Below are 20860 nucleotides of genomic sequence, written 5' to 3' on the forward strand. Positions count from 1 at the left end.
TCTGCAGTACCTGCTTGACATCAAGTCATAAAGATAGACATTTTACTGAAGAGTTCCATCACTGAATGACAGATAACTCTTGAACACAGTCTCCCTGATCACAGCTCCTTGAACTGGCAAGCCCAGAATCTTTTTTTCATACAACTGCTATACTGTAGGGACTACTTTTTTCAAGTTTCTTTTATCCACAATTGTGTAATGGAGTAGGTGAAAATATACATACATACGAGTCTACACACACACACACATTTTATATATATATATATATATATATATATGTAGGGTCTGTATGACTTAGTCAAAATTCTGTAAGTTCCAACACCATATGTTCAAACCTATATGTTCGAACTTACAGAATTTCGATTGCATAAATAAAAAATTAAAACAACATAAAAGAAAATAAAGGGTTGTAAGCAGGGGGACAAGCCCCCATGCACCCCACATCCCCCCACTCTTTAAATATACCAACTACAATGCGGTAAATTGAATTTTCCCTTTATTACACTGTAGTGCAGTCCCGGAGTTGGTATACTTAAAAAGTGGGGGGTGTGGGGGTGCTTGCAACTGTCAGGAAGTTGTTCTTGTGTTTTATTTACTTATTTATTTTTTGAATTCAAAGTATGACAGCTTCGAACATATGGTCGAGAAGTTGTCATACTTCGACTACGTAATATAGACCCTTTTATATATATATATATATATATATATATATATATATATATATATATTAGTGTGTGTGCGAAATATATATATATATATATATATATATATATATATATATATATATATTTATATCTTAGTGTATGTGTGTGTGTGTGTGTGTGTGTGTACATGTGTCTACTTCACAAGACCGATCTATCATTTAACCAAAGGTCAGAACATAGAGACCAAAAAACCGAACTCTTAAAATCCTGAAAAGTAAAAAACCCGACTGTCACAAATCCAAAAGTACAAAACACCGAATGACCTGCAATAGAATACACTACAAAAATTATGTACTAACCCACACCCCACCCAACAGCCAATACCTGACAATTCAAAACATCTCCCTGAATATTCATGATGGTAGCTATAGCACCGACATGAATATTCTTTAAAAAAAAAAAACACAATCATAAAATAGACTAAATTAACATTTTTGCAGGGTGGCTATGCCCCCCCAGCACCCTGCAACTTAAATATACCTATTCTGACATCACACTACAGTGCAGAAATGAGTGGATTTCTTGTTCCGCTCAGCTTGGGGTGTTGGCTTTCTATACATCGGTAAAGTGAAGTTTCAGTTAAATGAAACTTCAACTTTTTTGTCTCGGTAATCTGAAAGTCGATCAACTGACAATTCGGTAATAGCAAGTAGACCCATATATATTAAAAAAAAAAAAAAAAAAAAAAAAATATATATATATATATATATATATATATATATATATATATATATTTATTTATTTTACATTTATTAACCGAGAAATTCCGACTGGACCAGGTCCATTTTCAGCGGAGGCCCGGGGAGAAAAGCTTCAACATCAAGTTATACAAATACAGTACATCCAGCATAATACACAAAACAGGTTACATCATGTATGCTGAGCATAGTAATATAACAAGAAATTAATAAAAACACTCCAGGTAAAAGAAGATACAGAACATGAGTAAAAAGACAATGTCAGTTAGACATCAGTAAGAGAAAAAAATATATAAAGTAAGATTCTACAGTTAAAAGTACCCTTTCAGATGACCAAGCCTACAGGGGATCAGAGATAGATATATAAAACAAAATGCTAAATGGCACTGCTGTTGTCAAAAGTGTCTTTTTAAAGTTGAATAGTGTTGAACTGAAATATGACAAACTGACAATGACGAAGTTAGAACCTAATTCGCTGTTATGAATTCAGAATTATGTTGAACCTTCCCATACACACAAAATACATGTATAATGTTCACATCGCTTGCTTAAAATTATAACAGAGCACAAGTCAAACAATATTTCATTAAATTCACTTGGGGTAATGTTACAGAAATCGTTTATGCTATTAAAAAAAAAAAAAAAAAAAAAAAAAAAAAAAAAAAAAACTACTGCACTACAGAACATCACTGATTACAACTGCAAACTTGTCCCCTGGATTTCAAATGTTTTCGAATGTCGATCATCTTCATTCGCATTTTCAACATTACAAAATTCAACTACATTTTTCGATTTAATCAAAAAATTTGTGAATTTCAACATTATGATAGTAAACCATATATATATATATAGATACATGCATATATACACACATACATGTGAGCACACACACAAACACACACACACACACATATATATATATACATACATACATATGTATATATGTATATATACATATATACATATGTATATATACAAATATATAAATAGATAATTATAAAGCAGATGGGGTGAAGACCCCTGCAAAAATGCATTTTTTTTTTGCTACCCACAGGTTTGTGTGCATGGATTGATGAACTTGATCTCATCCTGTCTGCTGTTGGGTTTGCACTTTTTTCCCATAGAGAATCCATTTTTCTGGCCTTTATGGTTGAGCTAGTTTCCATACAGAAAGCAAGTACATTTAAAACAATAAAATAAACAAACCATAAATGCTCTACAATACACACCATGGCAATTTCCAGAAATATAATCCCAAACTGCTGTCAATTTGAGGACAAAATCTGGAAAACTTATTTTTCAACAGTAGGCCCACAGAAAGAAGAGGTCCAGTTCGATTCTTGGTTTGGATGCCTTCCTGTCAAGTATGCATATCCTCCTTATGTCTCTATGGATTTTCTTTGGTGCTCTGGTTTCCTCTCACCTCACAAAGTAATGCAATAAGTTGAATGGCAGTCATCCAAACTGCACGCACATGCAATGTGAGCTACAGAGCATGTGTGTTCGGCAATGCACTGACACTCTGCAAAGCCTTGCACCCACTGACTACCAGGATGGGGTACTGCATCTCTGCAGCCTTATACAGCATAAAGTGGGTTGCATGAAAATGGGTAAATGGCTGTGAAGTAGTAACAGTCACAAGTGCAGCTGGATGACACTTGAAAAACAATGACATTCATTTAAGCCAATGCAATTTTTTTTTCAGAAGAACTTTGGATGATTAGTGAATACATATGAACTCCTACACCTTTTTATAGCATAATTAAAGTTATGTACTGTGGCATATATAAAGAACTCAGAGGGTCATCTAAGGTTGAACACACTATTTCTGTTTGAATGGCTGCAAAATGAACCCATTAAATAAATTAGCTTGACTGCTTTTTTTCAAATATATAAAACGCTAAACACATTATATATCAAATTTATAATACACTTTAACTTTGATATAAATTTAAAACACAAAGTGAAATGCATACCTGAATTCCAGAGACAGTGAAATATGGAATTTCAAACTTCACAGTGATTGGAGGTTTACCTTCTAACTCTTCACTCTCAACACTTGGAAGGCCAAAATGAGCTCTCATCAAAAACTCTTTCCCACCCTGTTGGAACAAACACCAATAAATAAGTATTATTGTCCATAAAAAAATCAAAAGACAACTTCCATCTTGGGGAGGCTAAAGGAGAGAGGTGAACAACATTGCCACAAGTTTACATTTTTAAACATTTTGACCAAGTCTAATAACACTAATGAAACGTCACTTGGAGATAGCATAAATCAATTAAGGCTCGACTTCCGTCAAGTGTATTGGCCATACCAGTCATTGACAAAGGGCTCAAATATACAGCTGAACGAGGCTGCTCAGTGTGGAACAGTCATCTCAGTGCAAGGTATTCCATATCACTAACATGCCATCTCTGTCAGTCTCTACACAAATAAAGGAAGCTGAGCATGTACTGTTGGGCTGTAGCTGTTCCGCATGGTAAACCTCAATAATTCCATGTAATTGTGCTGTTTCCAGCCTCCGCTGTTACTAATGCTGAGTCTATCTCCCGACTATGTTTCTGTGAAGGACAACAATTGAGTTACGCTCAGTCTCCTCTGTATTTGGGGGCCTACAATCTCCCTCAGCCAGCATCATCCATCCATTCTCATGTCATAATCACTGGTGTCACATTTGAAAATCTAACCTCTGCACTGTTCAAATGGAATGCCTCTAAGACATTTCTGGCTACGTCTGATTCTGTTCTGCACATTAACAAAGTATGAATCCCAGAGAATTGTTTTTCATGATATACCAAATGCATGCAGTATATAGCTTTTAAGGCTGATGACCAAGCTGCAGTGATTTACATGCCATGGGATACACATTTTTTTCTAGAGTGTTCAGTCTATTAAACAACTTACAGTGGCTATTCATTCACTTAGTTATCCTGGTAAGTAGGCTTTTTTCAGACATATTTCAAGTCATATAGTGACACAAACATAGCATGACAATAAGACATTTTAAATAAGTTGTACAGCTGTACATTGTGAGTTCACACATCAAATATAGTTGTAGCCTACATATGGCAAAGTTATACATATAAACATATAAACATGCAATTAGTTTACAAATGAAACTGGAACTACTGCATCTAACTTCAAGCACAGCAATGACGGACTTTTGTAATTCAGCTAGAAGCAGCATAGGTATATGTGAAGTAACATTATATAGTGAAGTATATTTTACTCATTATTTGAAATATATTCAGTACTTGTGTTGTGCATGCCTTAGTCATAAATTATAAAGAATAAGTGGATAAGTCTAGAAAAGGTACAATGTGCTATTTTTTGCATGTCACTGGGGAGAGAAGTCTTGAATGTATTTAACTCTTTTACTTTTCTTAATAAAGTGAAAGACAACACAAAGTACAGTTTTGTACCTACCATAAATGTAGATGTTCGAGTGTTCACCCTGCTGCAGTCATCACTCTTGGGTTATCCTGTCATCAGGCGGTCCCGCAGTCGGCCGGATTTCCAAAGTCCTGGTCTGACATCGGTTGTTGTCGCCTCATCCCTGACGTCAGTGCGCCAGGGGTACATATACTACAACCGACGCCATTTTCTTCAGTTTTTCTTGCCCCAGATGTCAGGTGCCCCCAAAAAGGTGATCAAAATTAGTACCAAATGGTGTGAACACTGTACAAACACAAAATCCCATCAGCTATAAGCAAATACATCAGTAAGGTATAGCAGAGATTTAGCCAAAAGATCAGAGGGGTTGGAGGGAGGGTAACCTGGACAGGGTGAACAATCGAACATCTACATTTATGGTAGGTACAAAACTGTACTATGTCCATAGTGTTACCCTGCTGCAGTCATCACACTTGGGTTGAGTCCCAAAGCTAAGGCAGGGTGGAGGTATCATAGAGGGTTAGTGGAGGCAATGAGGCCCTGCAGAACTGCAGTGGCGAAGCCTGCCCTGGACTTAGAATAAAGAGGTAGGTGATAGTGTTTGGTGAAGGTGTGTACTGAACTCCAAGTTGCAGCTTCTAAAATTTCCTTGGTAGGGACCCCTCTGAGAAAGTCTGTAGAGGTAGCTGTTGCCCTGGTAGAATGGGATCTAATGGTAGGAGGAACTGGTTTCCCATGATGGGTATAACAGAACCGTATGCAATGGCCTATCCATTTAGAAATGGTTTGTTTGGATATAGCCCTCCCTTGAGAAGCTGTAGCATAGGATACAAAGAGCTGATCAGTTTTTCTGAAAGCCTTAGTTTTGTCCAAGTAGTAACGAAGTTGCCTGTAAATGTCCAAGGAATGCAAGAGTCTCTCACCTTTGTTCTGTGGATTGGGAAAGAAGGTGGGTAGATGGATGGTTTGATTTAAAGCTACACTGGAAACCACCTTAGGCATGAAGGAAGGATTAGTTTGTAGAGAAACTCTGTCTTTATGGAAAATGAGGAAAGGTTCCACTGCCATTAGTGCCTGTAATTCTGAGACTCTCCTAGCAGAAGTTATTGCCAGGAGCAGGGCAGTCTTCCAAGATAGGAACTGAAGGTCTGCAGAGAAAGCTGGTTCAAAGGTAGGTAACGTTAGTTTTTCCAGAACAAAGTTGAGGTCCCATGTTGGTGTAGGAGCTCTTCTAGGTGGTCTAATGTTTTTTGCCCCTCTGAGGAACTGCTTTAGAAGAGGTTGTGAAAATAAAGGTGGATTTGTGTCATAGTGAGCTGAAATAGCTGAAGCATGGATTTTAATAGAGGAGAAGGAAAGTCCTTTGTGCAACATCTCTGCTAAATACTGCAGAATGTGAGGCATATGAGGCTGAGTTGTGTCTTGGCCTTTTAGCTTGGTTCCAGGCAGAAAACCTTTTCCATTTGTCTGAGTAAGCCTTCCTGTTGCTTGGCCTCCTGGCTTACAGAATAACATCCAGAAATGGTTGTGAAAGAAGGGCTGGTTGGATGCTTAATTGATTCGCCATGCAGCCAGGTTTAAGGTTTTTTTCTGGCTGTGTAGAATCTGCTTGTCTTGCTGCATGAGCAAATGAGGTATTTGAGGCAATATCCATGGTGGGCTGTGAGCCATATTCTTCAATAGCGAGTACCAGTGCTGGTGTGGCCAGTCTGGGGCTATGAGAATCAGTCGAGGTTTCTCCTTTTTGACCTTCAAAAGAACCTTTGTGAGAAGAGGTAATGGAGGAAAGGCATATGCTGTCAGGTTTTTCCAACTGAAGGAGAGAGCGTCCACTTTCCAAGCTTGATGGTGGAATGCCCTTGTACAAAATTTTGTCAGTTGGTAGTTTTGAGGACTGGCAAACAGGTCTATATTTGGTAGGCCCCATTTTTGAGTTATCATTGTAAATATTTGTGGGTCTAGCTTCCACTTGTGGGGATCTTTGATGTTTCTGCTTAGGTCATCTGCCAATGTGTTTTTCTGTCCTGGCAGGAATTGAGCTTGTAACTGGACTTGGTAGGCCAGAGCTGTGTTCCATAAGATTATTGCTTGCCTGCAAAGAGGGTAGGAATGTGTGCCCCCTTGTTTGTTTATGTACCACATTACTGTGGTGTTGTCCGTCTTTATTGCAAGTTGTCCTGGATGTAGAAGATCCTTGAAGGCTGTCAGAGCTTTCTGTACAGCTAGCATCTCTTTTTGATTTATGTGCAGTTTTCTTTGTTCTGCAGTACATAGGCCTTGAATGCATTGCCCTGCCATGTGTGCCCCCCAGGCATAGTCTGAGGCGTCTGTTGTGATAGTTTGCCTGGTTGGGGGCAAGGTGAAAGGCTGACCCTTGTTGAGGTGACATGCCTGTGCCCACCAAAGAAATTCCTGTTGAAGGCAGGGAATGAGAGATATCACTGTGTCCAAGCTGTGGCTGTGTTGAGACCATACACTTTTTAGGTACCACTGTAATTTCCTCATATGCAGTTTTGCAAATGGTATTATCAGAATGCAAGATGCCATGAAGCCCAAAGCCTGAAGAATTTTTCTTGCAGTTAATTGGGTCTTTGTTGCCATTGTCTTGAAATATTGAGTCAGTTGTAGTTGCTTGTCTGGTGTGAGATAAGCCTTCTGGGCCGTTGTGTACAAGCTGGCACCCAGGAATGTCATTTTTTGTGAGGGTACTAGTTTTGACTTCTTTTCGTTTACTGTGTACCCCAGACAATTTAGTAGATGCTTCACAAAAGCCAGATAATGTAAGAGAATGTCTTTTCTTTCTGCTTGGATGAGGCAGTCGTCCAGGTATGGATATATTTGAATTCCTCTTTGTCTGCAGTATGCAATTACTGGTGTCAGGCATTTTGTGAAAACTCTGGGCACAGTAGATAAGCCAAAGGGCAGTGCAGAGAATTGGTAATGGGTTGAACCTGCAATGAAACGGAGGTATCTTCTGCAACTTTGTCTGATAGGGACATGCAGGTATGCCTCCTTGAGGTCCAACGTTACCAGCCATGCTTCCTTGCCCAACATGGGAAGTAGCTGCTGTAGTGTTAGCATCTTGAATTTTGGGACTTGTAGGTAAGTGTTTAGAATTGAAAGATCCAGAATTGGTCTCCAAGCATTGTCCTTTCCGGGTACTAGAAAGAGTCTTGAGTAAAATCCTTGGCCTTGCTCTTGAATCGGTACCCGTTGAATGGCTCTCATGGCCATGAGAGCTGTAATTTGTTTTTGAGCCTCTGCCCTTTGATTTAGTGGCAGGTTTGGCATTCCTCTTTTCATTGGCAAGGTGTGAAAGTGGAATCTGTATCCTCGTAAAATTATGTCTAGGACCCATTTGTCCTTTGTGACCATGTGCCAGTTGTCTTAAAAAAGTGCTAGTTTTCCCCCCAAGGGGGCTAACAAAAGAGCTTTGTTTGGCCAGTTGAGGTGCAAGTCATTGAGTTTGCCTTCTGGTGGGTTGAGACCTGTCTTCTCCTCCTTTCTGGGTTGGAGTGCCCCATTGGCGAGATTTATACTGAGTTTGTGGTTGTCCTCTGCCCCTTGGGCGCCTGTATTTACCCCTCTGAGGTCTGTCAGTGGCTGGAAAGGACCAATTTTTTGTTGGCCAGTTTCTGCTGAAGCGAGGGGGTTGTACCTGTAGGAAATCTTTGACTGTCTGCATTGATTTCGCCTTATCTTCCATTTTCTTTAGCACTTCTTCTGCTTTAACTCCAAAAAGAACATCCTGCTGTAAGGGTGCATCCAGTAGTTTTGCTTTGACATGATCAGGTAGACTTTGTTCCTTTAACCAGGCATGCCTACGTATAACTGATCCAGTGACAGCTGCTCTGCAGGAGGCCTCCAAACAATCAAACCCACATTGTAAGGTATGTTTGCCAACCTGCTCGGTGGCGTGCAACAAATCCTGTACTTCTTTCAATTCAGATTGTTGGGGAAGGGAGTTTATCTTTTGTTTTAACTGAGAGATTAGAAACTGCTGATACTTGAGCATATGAAATTGACAATTTAGTGCCCTCATAGCTAATGTGGCTGAGGTGTAAACGTTTTTCCCCCACCTGTCTAGTGCTCTTGAGTCCCTCTCAGAAGGTACTGGGTTTTTAGCCATGGAAGCCTTAGCCCCCTTGGGACCCTGGGAGATAGTCTCTGGGTCAGCTACTGGGCTTTTGTAAAGAAATTTGTGGGAATCAGGTACTCTGTAGTATCTGTCAGGCTTAGCCGGAGCAGGAGGTAGAGAGTCTGGGTTGAAACTGGATTCTAAATAGACATCATCCACAATATCCAAAACAGGTGGGATGGCTAGAGGTCTGTGTTGGGGGAGTAAAAGAAACTCTCTGAGCGTTTTCTTGGAATCAGAGAAATCCTGACCTTCCCAGTGGAAATGTTCCCTCATAGTGTATAAAGTTTCCCCAAAAGAGTAGTCTTCAGGAGGGGAAGCTGAGGGAATAGAGTCCTCAGCATCAGAATCTTCATAAGGAGAGTAGGAATAGTCTTGGTCTTCAGAGGAATCCGAAGAAATAGACAGTTGCTCAGAAGAAGCAGAATCTTCCTCTTGTCTAGGCCTTTTGTCAGGAGGAGGCTGTGAACCCCTGATAAGAGAAATCAAATCTTCAGCCATTTTGAGCATCTGTTTCTTAGGCATAGGGCCTTGAACAGGAGACTGAAGTGTAGTCTTTTTAGCTTTAGAAGGAGTCTTAGACTTAGAAAACGTTTTGACTGTGAGAGTCGTCGGTCTGAAAACGCCCTCAGAAACTGATGGCGTTTCCGAAGCACCGATGTCCTTAGAAGGTATGTCGTCAGAAGGGCCTGAAGTAAAAGGCTGCGTCGGCCTAGTACATTCCGTCAAAATATCCGTAGCAGTCTCAGGTTCCAGGACTGCGGTAGTCAGGGGCTGCGTCGGAGCGTCACTGATAACCGGAGGACCGGAGACCGGATCAACCGAGGCCTCAGAATCGGGTTTAGGCCTTGGCTGTCGGTCCTTGTCCCTGCGGTTTTTGTGCATGCCGGTAGTCGGTAGCTGCGACGGCATGTTATAGTTAAATTTTCTACTAAAAAAGTGTCGTGCGAAATCAAATCGCCTTTTAATATTATACTTATTAAACCTAGCACAAAAACGACAAGAAGTGACGTCGTGATCAGGGCCTAGGCAAGGTATGCAATAAGAATGAAAATCCTTATGAGGTATTTGCTTCCCACAAGAAATACAATTGTTAACTTTTTCTGACATCGGTCTGAGGCAAGAAAAGTTTCCCCAACGGGGTACTTAGCTTTATAGAAGACTTCGGTCTGAAATTCGAATTTGACAATCTCAGGAGTTGGCCGACAGGCACTTGCGAACTGCTTCTGCTTCGGGCACCGCGCGGCAAGAAAGACTGAAGAAAATGGCATCGGTTGCAGTATATGTACCCCTGGCGCACTGACGTCAGGGATGAGGCGACAGCAACCGACGTCGGACCAAGACTTTGGAAATCCGGCCGACTGCGGTACCGCCTGACGACAGGATAACCCAAGTGTGATGACTGCAGCAAGGTAACACGATGAACATCAGCAATCACAGAGATGTGAAGGAACTATTTTGACATTAAAAAAGAATGTGCTGTATTTCATCTGTTCTTCAGAAGGGCATAATGTCCTGAAGATTCTATAGTTACAGAGTTGTAGTTGAAGTTAAAGGCAAAGACTGAATTTAGTAAACTGCAAAATTAATTAATAATGGAAATAACATTCTATTGTATAAAACTGATTAAACAACAGATTATTAATAGACACTAACATGACCTTTTTAAAAGCTCTAGATGCATGTAGAACAAATAAAATTACTAGTACACACAAGAATTAAGGAAAGTGATGCGTCTACGAAAATGAGAGTCAAATAAGATGATGATAGTCAGAAATAAAGTGAGGATGTGTTGTAACAGTGATGGACACAAGAAAAAGAGTCAAGAGGTCCACTAAAAAGCCTGTGAAGTGGACATTCAAGCCTCATATACAAGTTGTCACATTAAGCAAAAAAGAAGTTCTGTCCTCCCTTTAATCAAGTTTGATGAATCGGTGACAGAAAAATGAGTTTTTCAAAGATGTGTAAAATAAGAGATATGTTGAAAAGAATGTGCGTTTTACTGAGCAGCAGTATAAAAATGAGATATTTATTGATACTATTGAAGTGAAAAAAACTGACAGAATGAAGTCTGAAAATGAATCATATGCACTGAGAGAAAAACATGCAAGTCAGTTATTAGGAAAAAAAATGCTACAATTAAGCAAAATGCTCAAGTTAAACTACACAATGCAAACTGTAACTAATTGCTGGGGTTCACAGGCTTTGAAGAGAGAGCTGTGTGTAATTTTAACACAATCTAGGCACCAGGTAAAGCTACTGGATCAAAAGCTGCTGACCGCAATTTAAAACAATACAAATCCCACATCAAATTATAGAAATCAACAAAGTAATTCTAATATTCCATGTGATCTAGATTGCAAGAAGCTCAGAACAGTAAGATAAATTGAAAGTAGGAAAACAAACAGTAGATGTGTGCAGCAACAATCACAAAGACATCTCAGATACCATACAAAGTGCATTATTAATGTTATTTTTCCATGACTGTGCTGACTTAAAGGGTTAGGACATCTGCCAGTGATACACGTTCTCAGAAATATACCAGTAGTTTTCATGAATACTGAACTGTAGGAAATGAAGTGAATGGAAAGTTTAGCTGTTATTAAAGATGAAGTTAGAGACAACAGAATAAGTGAGCAGTAAAGCTGCATTTGTGAAGCAAAGCTCAATATAGAGCCAGGGATGTGTGCTCCTAGAAACATTGCAATAGTTCTCAGGGGTAGTGCGAAGTAGGGGAAAAACTGAACGCAATGCTTATATGTTACTAAGAAGCAGTTACAGCCAAGAGAATGAGTGAGCAGTTTCCTTAGGTACCGTTTACTGCATCCTCAGCACAAAGATTTGGAAGGTGTTGTAAACATAACTGATTTGGCTGGAGTCGCACATGAGAACAACATGACAGGAAAGTGGCACAGCTGCTGACCAAACTATGAGAGCATAATTTCATGTTAAAAAAGGCAATCCTAAAATAAGACCATCTGAAATAAGTAGGTCATATTTTAACTTCAAAGGAACTGAAGCATGATACCGAAAATATCAAGAGCGACTGTGCAAATCAAAAAGCCAAATGACAAACGAGCACAAGAAAGGTTTCTAGGAATAATGCAGCATCTGATGAAGTCTATACTTAGTATAACACAGATAATTATGCCTCAAAGAAAATAGTTACAGCAAGATGAATCCTGAGAACAGAGACATGAGCAAGAAAAGAGTTTTGAAACATTTAAACTGGTCTCAAGAAAACGAATATTAAAATATTATGATGAAAACAAATCAGCTGTGCTGCAAAGGCCTCTCAGAATGGTATGAGAGCTGTAATCCTACAAGGGAAAAGACCAGTTAAACACTAGCATTTACAGACACACAAAAGAGATACGATAGCCAGTACTGGTGGTGCAGATGGATAAATCCCAGGTGACCCAATTAAAACTAGCAGCTTGGGTGCTTGACAGCACTGGCAATAAAGATGGGAAGGTGCATCCCAGAAAGGGAGAGTCAGCCATATACATTGTCACTATTCATTGGAAGAGATATAATGATGCAGAGGCGTGACCAGAGAGTGAGTGTTAGGCTCACCAGCCACTGATACATGGTTAGTCTTTTTAGAACATCACAAGGGGAGTTTATTGCTGGCCATAGCAGTGATGTTGTTTGCATATTGCTCTGCCCAGAAGACTGCGTTAGGCTAGTCAATTGCAGTCATAACTAGGATACCAATGAGACCACTCAGTACTCTCATGGCTGAAAGTATGACAGCCCCCCCAGGACAGCTCACCTCGGCTCTGGATGGAATCCCTTGTGCAGAGGAATGAATAAGTAATAGCTCATCTAGTACAGGACGGATGGATCGCAGGTGTGTGAGTATGTGTGTGTGTGTGTGTGTGTGTGTGTGTGTGTGTGTGTGTGTGTGTGTGTGTGCTGGCGGAGGGTTCAAAAGTTACCAAAAAAATACACAAAAGAGATATGATTAGAAATGAAACTATTACTACTATCACATGTACTTGAGAAATTTCATTAATATGTCTTTAATAAAAATAAATCCAGTAGGGAACAGAATACAACTCTTACAAAGCATATTTAGCATATGTTTATAGCAAGTCAGTTCCACAACTACACAGGGTGTTACTTAATTTAAAGAAGTATGATCTGAAAGGGAAGGTACATACCCACTGAGTATGCACAGCAGGCCAGAGAAGCCTGAGGAATTGCTAGAACTACATATTCTATGGGTAATTCTGCAGTTGCTAATGACAAAAGAAAAACAAAATAATTTCAGATATCTACTGGCACTGCACAGAAATATGTTACAGTGAAAGAATGACCCTGAACAAACATCATTAGCAGAGAAATGCATACAGTCTCATTTTTATTTCATGGACCAAATGCATCCAAGGCTCAAAGTTCAAATTGCCAAAAAAAGTTTCCAGTCAAATGAAAAGTGAGAGAGAGAGAGAGAGATACTTGACTACTTGCATAAAGCACATCCATAATAGAAAAGTACACAGAACTACAAAGAGATATAATGTGTTGGCCAGGGATGTTTGATTCAAACAGAAGATGTAGTATGGAGGTGTGTGGTCTAGAATGAATACCATAACAAATTAAAGAAAATGATGCTATTATTTTCAAGGCTATATCACCCATAGACATTGATGTCTCACTCTGCAGAAGCCATGCTTCTCACATGTGTAAACCATTATTCCAAGTTCCCTGAAATAATCAAACTTACAGATGCAGACAACAAATGCAAGTATGGTTAATGCATTAAAGTCTATGTTCAAGGTGACAAGATTGCAAAAACTTCAGAACAAAACTACTGAATTAGGGGAGCACTGTTAAGAATTAAAAAAAAAACTGCTGACATTTCTACAATTATCTTTTCATACTTTGTATTTTTATCTTATTCACTTTTTTTTGTACATCTAATTACCTGTAATTGCATTAGCACTGCATTTTGAACTGTGTTCAATTAACTGTTAGTTAACTATGTTAAAATTTCTTTGTATCTGTAAAATCTCTGGAGCTATTCTCCTCGAGTCTCCACTGAAAATAGGCCTCTGGGTCAGTTGGACTAACCTGGTTAACAAATTTCAAATAAATAAGTAAATTAGCCAGCATCATTAAATGCCAAAGGATTCTTTTCCAAACATTACATCAAAAGAGTAATAAACAGTTATGATATCCATCACCAAAAGCAAAAAAAAAAAAAACAAAGATTAGTATCTTGGATTACAAAAGAAAACTTTCTGTAACATGTTTACATTACAATAATCAATGTAAAGGAAGTAATTACCTGTATTTAGGCCAAAATCTACCTCTCACTTTAATAATAAAAGAAAACTATCATTGGATGGTGCAGTGGTACAGCGATAGCATTGTTGCCTCACAGCAAGAGGTTCTCCGGTTCGATTCTCAGCTGGGGTGCCTTCTGTGTGGTGTCTGCATTCCTCCCTGCATTTGTGTGGGTTTTCTCTGGGTGCTCCAGTTTCCCTCCACAATTCAAAGACATGTATCTGGAGCATTTCCCACCAGGCCTCCACTGAACATTGGCTTTGTTCCAAGTCGGACTTTCCCAATAAACAAATGTTAAACAAAATAAATAAATAAATATGCATTTCAACTCATGCAACTCAGACAAGAATAATGTAGCAACTAGAGAAAGTAATGCAAAATAACTATGCAGCTAAAAAAAAGAAGCAAGTTCATGTCACATAAGTAAACCACCCAGTATGCTACATTTTTATGTAAATCTTTATTATCAAATGTTTTATGATTACACAGAAGTGGCTACCTCATTGAAATCCATATATCAAAATCCTGGTTAATGGGCTTTAATTTTAAATGAAAATATTATTTAGAGCATATTAGACACTCGTATCAATATCATTAATGACAACTGTTCCAGCTGAAACCCAACTCCACATTATTTAGTAATAATAAACATTTAATATGCATAAAGACAGAATATCTACTGAAGAAATGAAGACCTGCTCTCCCTATACAATTGTCTAATTGTCTACAAAACTTTAACTGAAGTTAAGTCATATATTAAAAAAAACAGAGATTTTGGTACCACCATTTAATTTGGTTTTGCCCCAGCAGATCTCAGCATGCAGTTAGCTAAGTGCTTCAAATTCCAACTTGTACGATAAATGTGAAAAACAACACTTTTCTAAAGATAGTACAGATCCTTTTTAAGGTATTTGATCTAATAAATAGTCATTTTGCTTTCTCGTTATAACACTGCAGTTAATATCAAATGCATTACTATGTGCCTATCTACTAATGAATGAACAGGAATCCCAAATAATTTGCCCCCCCCCCCAAAAAAGTGTGAAAAATGGATGTGCACTGTGTCCTGTTCTACTCACTGCAGCAGTAGAGGTGTAATAGTGGTGCAACAGTTAAATCAGCTTGTCTCACAACTCTTGGTTCTCCTAACTGGTTCCCAGATGAAGTGGTCTCTGTGCAGAGCATACATATAGTTCCTTTTCCCATGGGTGTTTTGCTTTGATTTAATTATTTTATTTTATTTATTTAACATTTTGTTGACCGGGAAAGTCCGACTAGGTTCCACAGATCCTGTTTTCAGCGGAGGCCCAGGGAGAAATGCTCCAGAAGCATGTCTTTAGAGTTCCTCTCACATCCCAGAGATATGCAGTCAGGTGCATTGATGACCCTTACTGCTACATTTACTGCTACATTTGCAGTATGTGATCTAGTAAGTGCGTATATCCTGTGACAGACAGACATCCCATTTAGAATGATTTCTCTATCTTATGCCCACCAGGTAGGTCCCGGCATCTCCATGAGCCTAAACAGGATGAAGGGGGTATCAGAGAATGAATGAACCTTTCCTCAACAGAAATTCAGATTAAAATGTCTGCCTGAAGCATATATTACACACAGGACACTAAGAATATCAGCATAAATCTAAACAATATAACTGGTTATAGACTATAAATATTTTATTTATATTGCTGACTGGATTTTAATCTTCACATAAGGGAGTATTTATATATTAAAATGATAAATACAAATTCAACATATTAAAAACAATTTTTTTATTTTTGAATATCTTGACCTTTAAAGATAATACACTGCAACAAGTTTCAATTAATTAATATTTAGGATGTCATCAAGAAACTAACCTGCTAAATGCTATTTTGTATAATCCACAAACACTACCACAACAACTATATCTCATCTGAGAAAATATGAACCTCTTCCAATGAATACATTCAATATTTAGTGTTTTCAGTCAAATGAATCACAAAATGTTAAAAACTCATAGTTTCCCCAATGGGGTACTTAGCTTTATTGAAGACTTTGGATCTGAAACTCAAACATGAAAATCTCAGGAGTCGGCCGACCGGCACTTGTGAACTGCTTTTGCTTCGGGCACCGCGCGACAAGAAAGACTGAAGAAAATGACGCCGGCTGCTTCTTTTATACCCCTGACAACCTGACGTCAGGGAAGAGGCAACAGAAACCGATGCAGGATCCAAGACTTTGGAATTCAGGCTGGCTGAGGGCAACCTGCCAGCAAGATTACCCAAATGTAATGACTGCAACAGTGAAACACGAAGAACATCTCAAAATACTGAAAATGGGAATTTGCCTTCTCCCTACTGTCATGCAATCTCAGAGTCTATATACATTTATATATATATATATATATATATATATATATATATATACACATACACATACACACACACACACACACACACACACACATATATATATATATATATATATATATATATATATATATATAAAAATCAGCAGGGGTTGGTTGGTAGCACAGCCACCCCCATGAGGGGTGCAAGTGGGCTTCCCCGTGCATTAAATCGGTTATGTCTAACTGGGAAAATAGAAGAAAAGAAATCACTTATCTCCCAAAGGTTCTGTTTGTCATCATGAATATTCTACATCTGCGTGATATACGGACACTAAAAATAAGACAATAGTAAAAGTTTTCATGGTGTGGTGGTATTCCATAAAGTGTCTGGATTGACCTATCCCAAATGGGATTCAAGACTCCTGGTAGCTATTGGTTGGTCTTTTGAAATAAAACCAATCTCGTGCATGTCTGTATCATTTAAGTTGCAAGTTGTTGACACTTTGTATACCACACGTTACAAGGGCAAGAGCTACTTGATTGGAGAAGTGTGTTTTCGAGAGTCAGACAGATTTTCACTTGTTCTTTGCAAGCTGTATCTGGTATATTCAACTATTAATAATTACTGCTGATAATGAACAGGGTAGAATTTAAACAATTTATATACACCTTAGCAAATTCTCATTCGGGAAAGATGTGAAAGCACTTGAAAGACAAATGCATTTTTCTTTAAAAATTTAATAAAGAATTACTACATAAAAGAATGTTATGACTGGAGAAAGTATGGCAGACACCAATTAAAACAGAGCGTTAAGAAGCATTTCCAAGTGTAGGCATGTGCATATAAATAGTGAGCACGTTTAGGCAGCAGTGCCATTTTGAGACAAAAGCTAGCGTGTTAACATGTATGAATGCAGTAGTCAGTCTGTTTATAAGTTTATTAAGGTTTACATTACTAAGCCTCAATCATAAAGTGTTTGCATGTAATAAAGCTGCTTGAACAGAACCCACAACTGTTCATCTGTTTTATCCTGACCGGACAAGCGACATGGTGTCAGAACCGTGATTGAGAGTGTAACTTCTTCAAGTCATGGCGTGCAGTGGTGACAGCGAAGGTATATTGAGCAGGTTAGTTAATACAATGCTCAAATGAACTTCAGATAACCAAAACTTGCACAGATGATTTATTTTGCAAAGAAAATGATACGGAGCATTCGTAGAGCACAAAACTCATTATTTATCCAAGAAGTAGCACAAGATATATTATTAATCAAATGGAAGGCACAAAACGCATTACTAATTAAACGAAGTATGCAAACCACAACATTTGATAAAATTATCAGAAATACTTATATGGGGTTCAGAATTACCTGCAGTTTGCATAACGAGCATGTTTAAAGTAAATGAGAACAAGAAAAGTATAATGAGCATGATAAGAGGTCAACTGGGTATAACAAGTACAATAAAAGGGCAAAATAAGCTTAGAAAAGCAAGGCAACTGCATTTTTTAGTAAATGACTGTGTTTTGGCATGAGCTACTATTTCGCATTGACCAAAGTCATTCAAAGCATAACTAGAGTTGCTCGAAGCATCTCAGAGTGTGCAAAGTGTTTGTAGTGTGTGCTTTATTATGGTGCAATTATTTCAAAGAGTTCATTGTGTGCAAAGTGCAGTAATTTCAAAGTGTTTCTTACACTATACAGAGTTATTTCGCAAAGTACAGCCATTCTGAAAAGTTTCTTGTGCTGTATACAGTTCACTGCAAAGTGCATTAATTTCAAAGAGTTTTTTACTCTCAGCTTCTTGTGCTGTGTACAGTTCATTCGCAAAGTACAGTCATTTCAAAGTATCACAGTGATTTTAAAGTGTTCTTGTGCTAAGCAGACTTATTTAGCCAAGTGCAGTTGTTTCAAAGAGCCTATTGTGTTATTGAGCATAGTTACAAGTTCTGGCATAAATCTTCTGACATATATATGTGTGTATATGTTCACACATGATTTCAAGCACCTTCACTACTGTGTGTTGATATGACAGAGGAATTTCGCAGACTCAGTCTACTTGTGTTTGATCATGATACTGCAGGGAATTGGAGGGTATTTGAGTAGGAATATGGTATTTTAATACAAGCATCTTTTTTCTGACAAAGATGCACGTACAAGGGCATTCATTTTGCTTAACTTAGCGGGTCAGAAACCAGTGAAAGAGAGCGTTCATTTGAATATGCACCAGCAGTATATGCAGGAGAGGGGGAACTATCATATTGTCATACCAGCTGAATCAAGAGAGGACCCAGAGTGCTTGAAACAAATCTAGAGAAATGTGTAACCACCAGACAAATGTTACATTAGAGAGGCACCTATTTTATACAAGAGACCAAAAGCCAGGAGAAACTTTTGCAGCTTGTATCACTGACTTGAGAAGTAAAGCTAAAATGTGCAGATTTGGTGATTTGAAAGATGAGCTGATAAAGGACAGGCTTGTGTATGGTGTTAATAATGCTGCAGTGAGAAATATTCTGCTTCGTGACAATGATTTAACGTTGAGCAAAGCTATAGAGATTTGTCAAATCCATGAGCTCACAGAAAGGCACGTGAGTATGTTTGCAAGTAATAAGAGCATGGTTTCAGCAGCCTCTAGAGCAAGCGTAGACAGCATGCACTATGTGGCTAGCAGAAACAGGCCTAAGCACATGGCAGCTGCAGCCTCTGCGGGTTTTCCAGGGAGGACCCTAACTTTCCAGCAAATTCTAGGACTAGCTCTGCAAAATGGACATGTTCAGTGCAGTATAAGGGTGGAGTCAGCAAAACCCAAGTCAAGCCTTACTGTTAACTGTTGCAATTGTGGTGCCAATCATGAGTGTAAAAGAGAGAAGTGCTTAGCATTTGGTCAGCAATGCCACAAGTGTAAAAAATGGAACCACTTTCAAAAGTTTTGTAAATCAAGCAAGCCTCATTCAATTATTAAGAAAGGTCACTCAAAGAAACAAGTTAATCATGTCAAAAGCTGCAACCCTACTTTCTATGTAGATGGTGTGTCAGTGGTCGGTGAAAAGGTTAATGCAATAGATTTGTTGGCAAGCAAAGTGTTTTATACTGTCCTGATCAATGTTAAACCCACGGAGGTCAAAGTAGACACTGGTTCAAAGTGTAATGTTATGTCAGCAAAAAACTTTGCTAGAGTGAGAGCTGGTGAATGACTTAGTTTGGCTAATTGTGCAAAGTTTGTTACTTATGGAGGTGAAGAGATTCAAACGGAAGGCTCAGTATTGCTTTCATGCTATTCAGCTGGCAACAGTTACAACCTGCAGTTCTATGTAGTTAGAAGACCTGTGCAATCATTATTAGGTCTCAGAGACAGTTTAAGAATGACACTACTTACTTTCACCAAATAAGTCCATCATGTAAGCACATGTCCAAGTTCCAGGTTCACTGATGCTATTTTCTTAGATTATGCTAACGTTTTCGATGACAAGCTAGGCAAACTTCCAGTTGTGTACTCCATGAAAGTAGACCCAGAGGTCAGTCCAGTGGTCAGACCAGCAAGAAAAAATACAATAGCTACGCAGGACAAAGTCAAAGTCCAGTTAGACAAGATGGAGTAGCAAGATGTGATTTGTCCAGTCACAGAACCAACTGAGTGGGTGTCTTCCATGGCAGCTGTTCATAGGAAAAGCTCAGATGAATTCAGAATATGCATTGACCCAAGAGACTTGAACAAAGCATTACAGAGTCCTCATTAGCCTATGCGTACAGTCGAGGAAGTTGCCTCCCTCATGCTAAGTGCAATTGTTTTTTTCTGTCTTGGATGCAGAGAGTTCATTTTGGCAAGTGATGCTTGATCACAAATCTTCAATACTGACTACATTCAGTACTCCATTTGGTAGATATAGATTTTTCAGAATGCCTTTTGGAATAAATTCTGCCAGTGAAGTCTTTCAGTGTGCAATGGAGCAATTTATTTCAAGCTGTGTGCTATAATAGTGGATGATTTACTGGTTGGAGGTAATGAAGAAGCAGAGCACGGCAGAAATCTCAGGAAAGTTCTGGACAGAGTGCATGAACTGAACTTAAAGCTCAGTCCTTTGAAAATGTAAATTCAGGCTACCGGACATTACTTATGTAGGTCATTTATTTATCAGTACAGCCTTAAGCCCAGACCCTTCCAAACAAGCAACCATTCTTGAGATACCAGCTCCAGACTATGTCCAAGCCCTACAACATTTCCTTGGTATGGTTAATTATTTGGGCAAATGTATCCCTGACTTTAGTAAGTTATCAGCGCATTTAAGAGAGCTGACAT

General features: G+C 38.6%; 1 protein-coding gene across 1 annotated transcript in view; it reads right to left on the reverse strand.

Moving 5' to 3' along the window:
- The window catches only part of LOC122813440 (AP-1 complex subunit mu-2-like), a 1149616-nt gene that overhangs the window by 174012 nt on the left and 954744 nt on the right, over positions 1 to 20860 (reverse strand). The window contains exon 10 of the mRNA XM_044085755.1: positions 3379 to 3504. Coding sequence (XP_043941690.1) covers positions 3379 to 3504 — 126 coding nt within the window. The remainder of the gene's footprint in view (positions 1 to 3378; positions 3505 to 20860) is intronic.

This window comes from Protopterus annectens, chromosome 10.part0, assembly GCF_019279795.1.
Source record: "Protopterus annectens isolate FY-2018-M chromosome 10.part0, PAN1.0, whole genome shotgun sequence".
Taxonomy (NCBI): Eukaryota; Metazoa; Chordata; order Ceratodontiformes; family Protopteridae; genus Protopterus; species Protopterus annectens.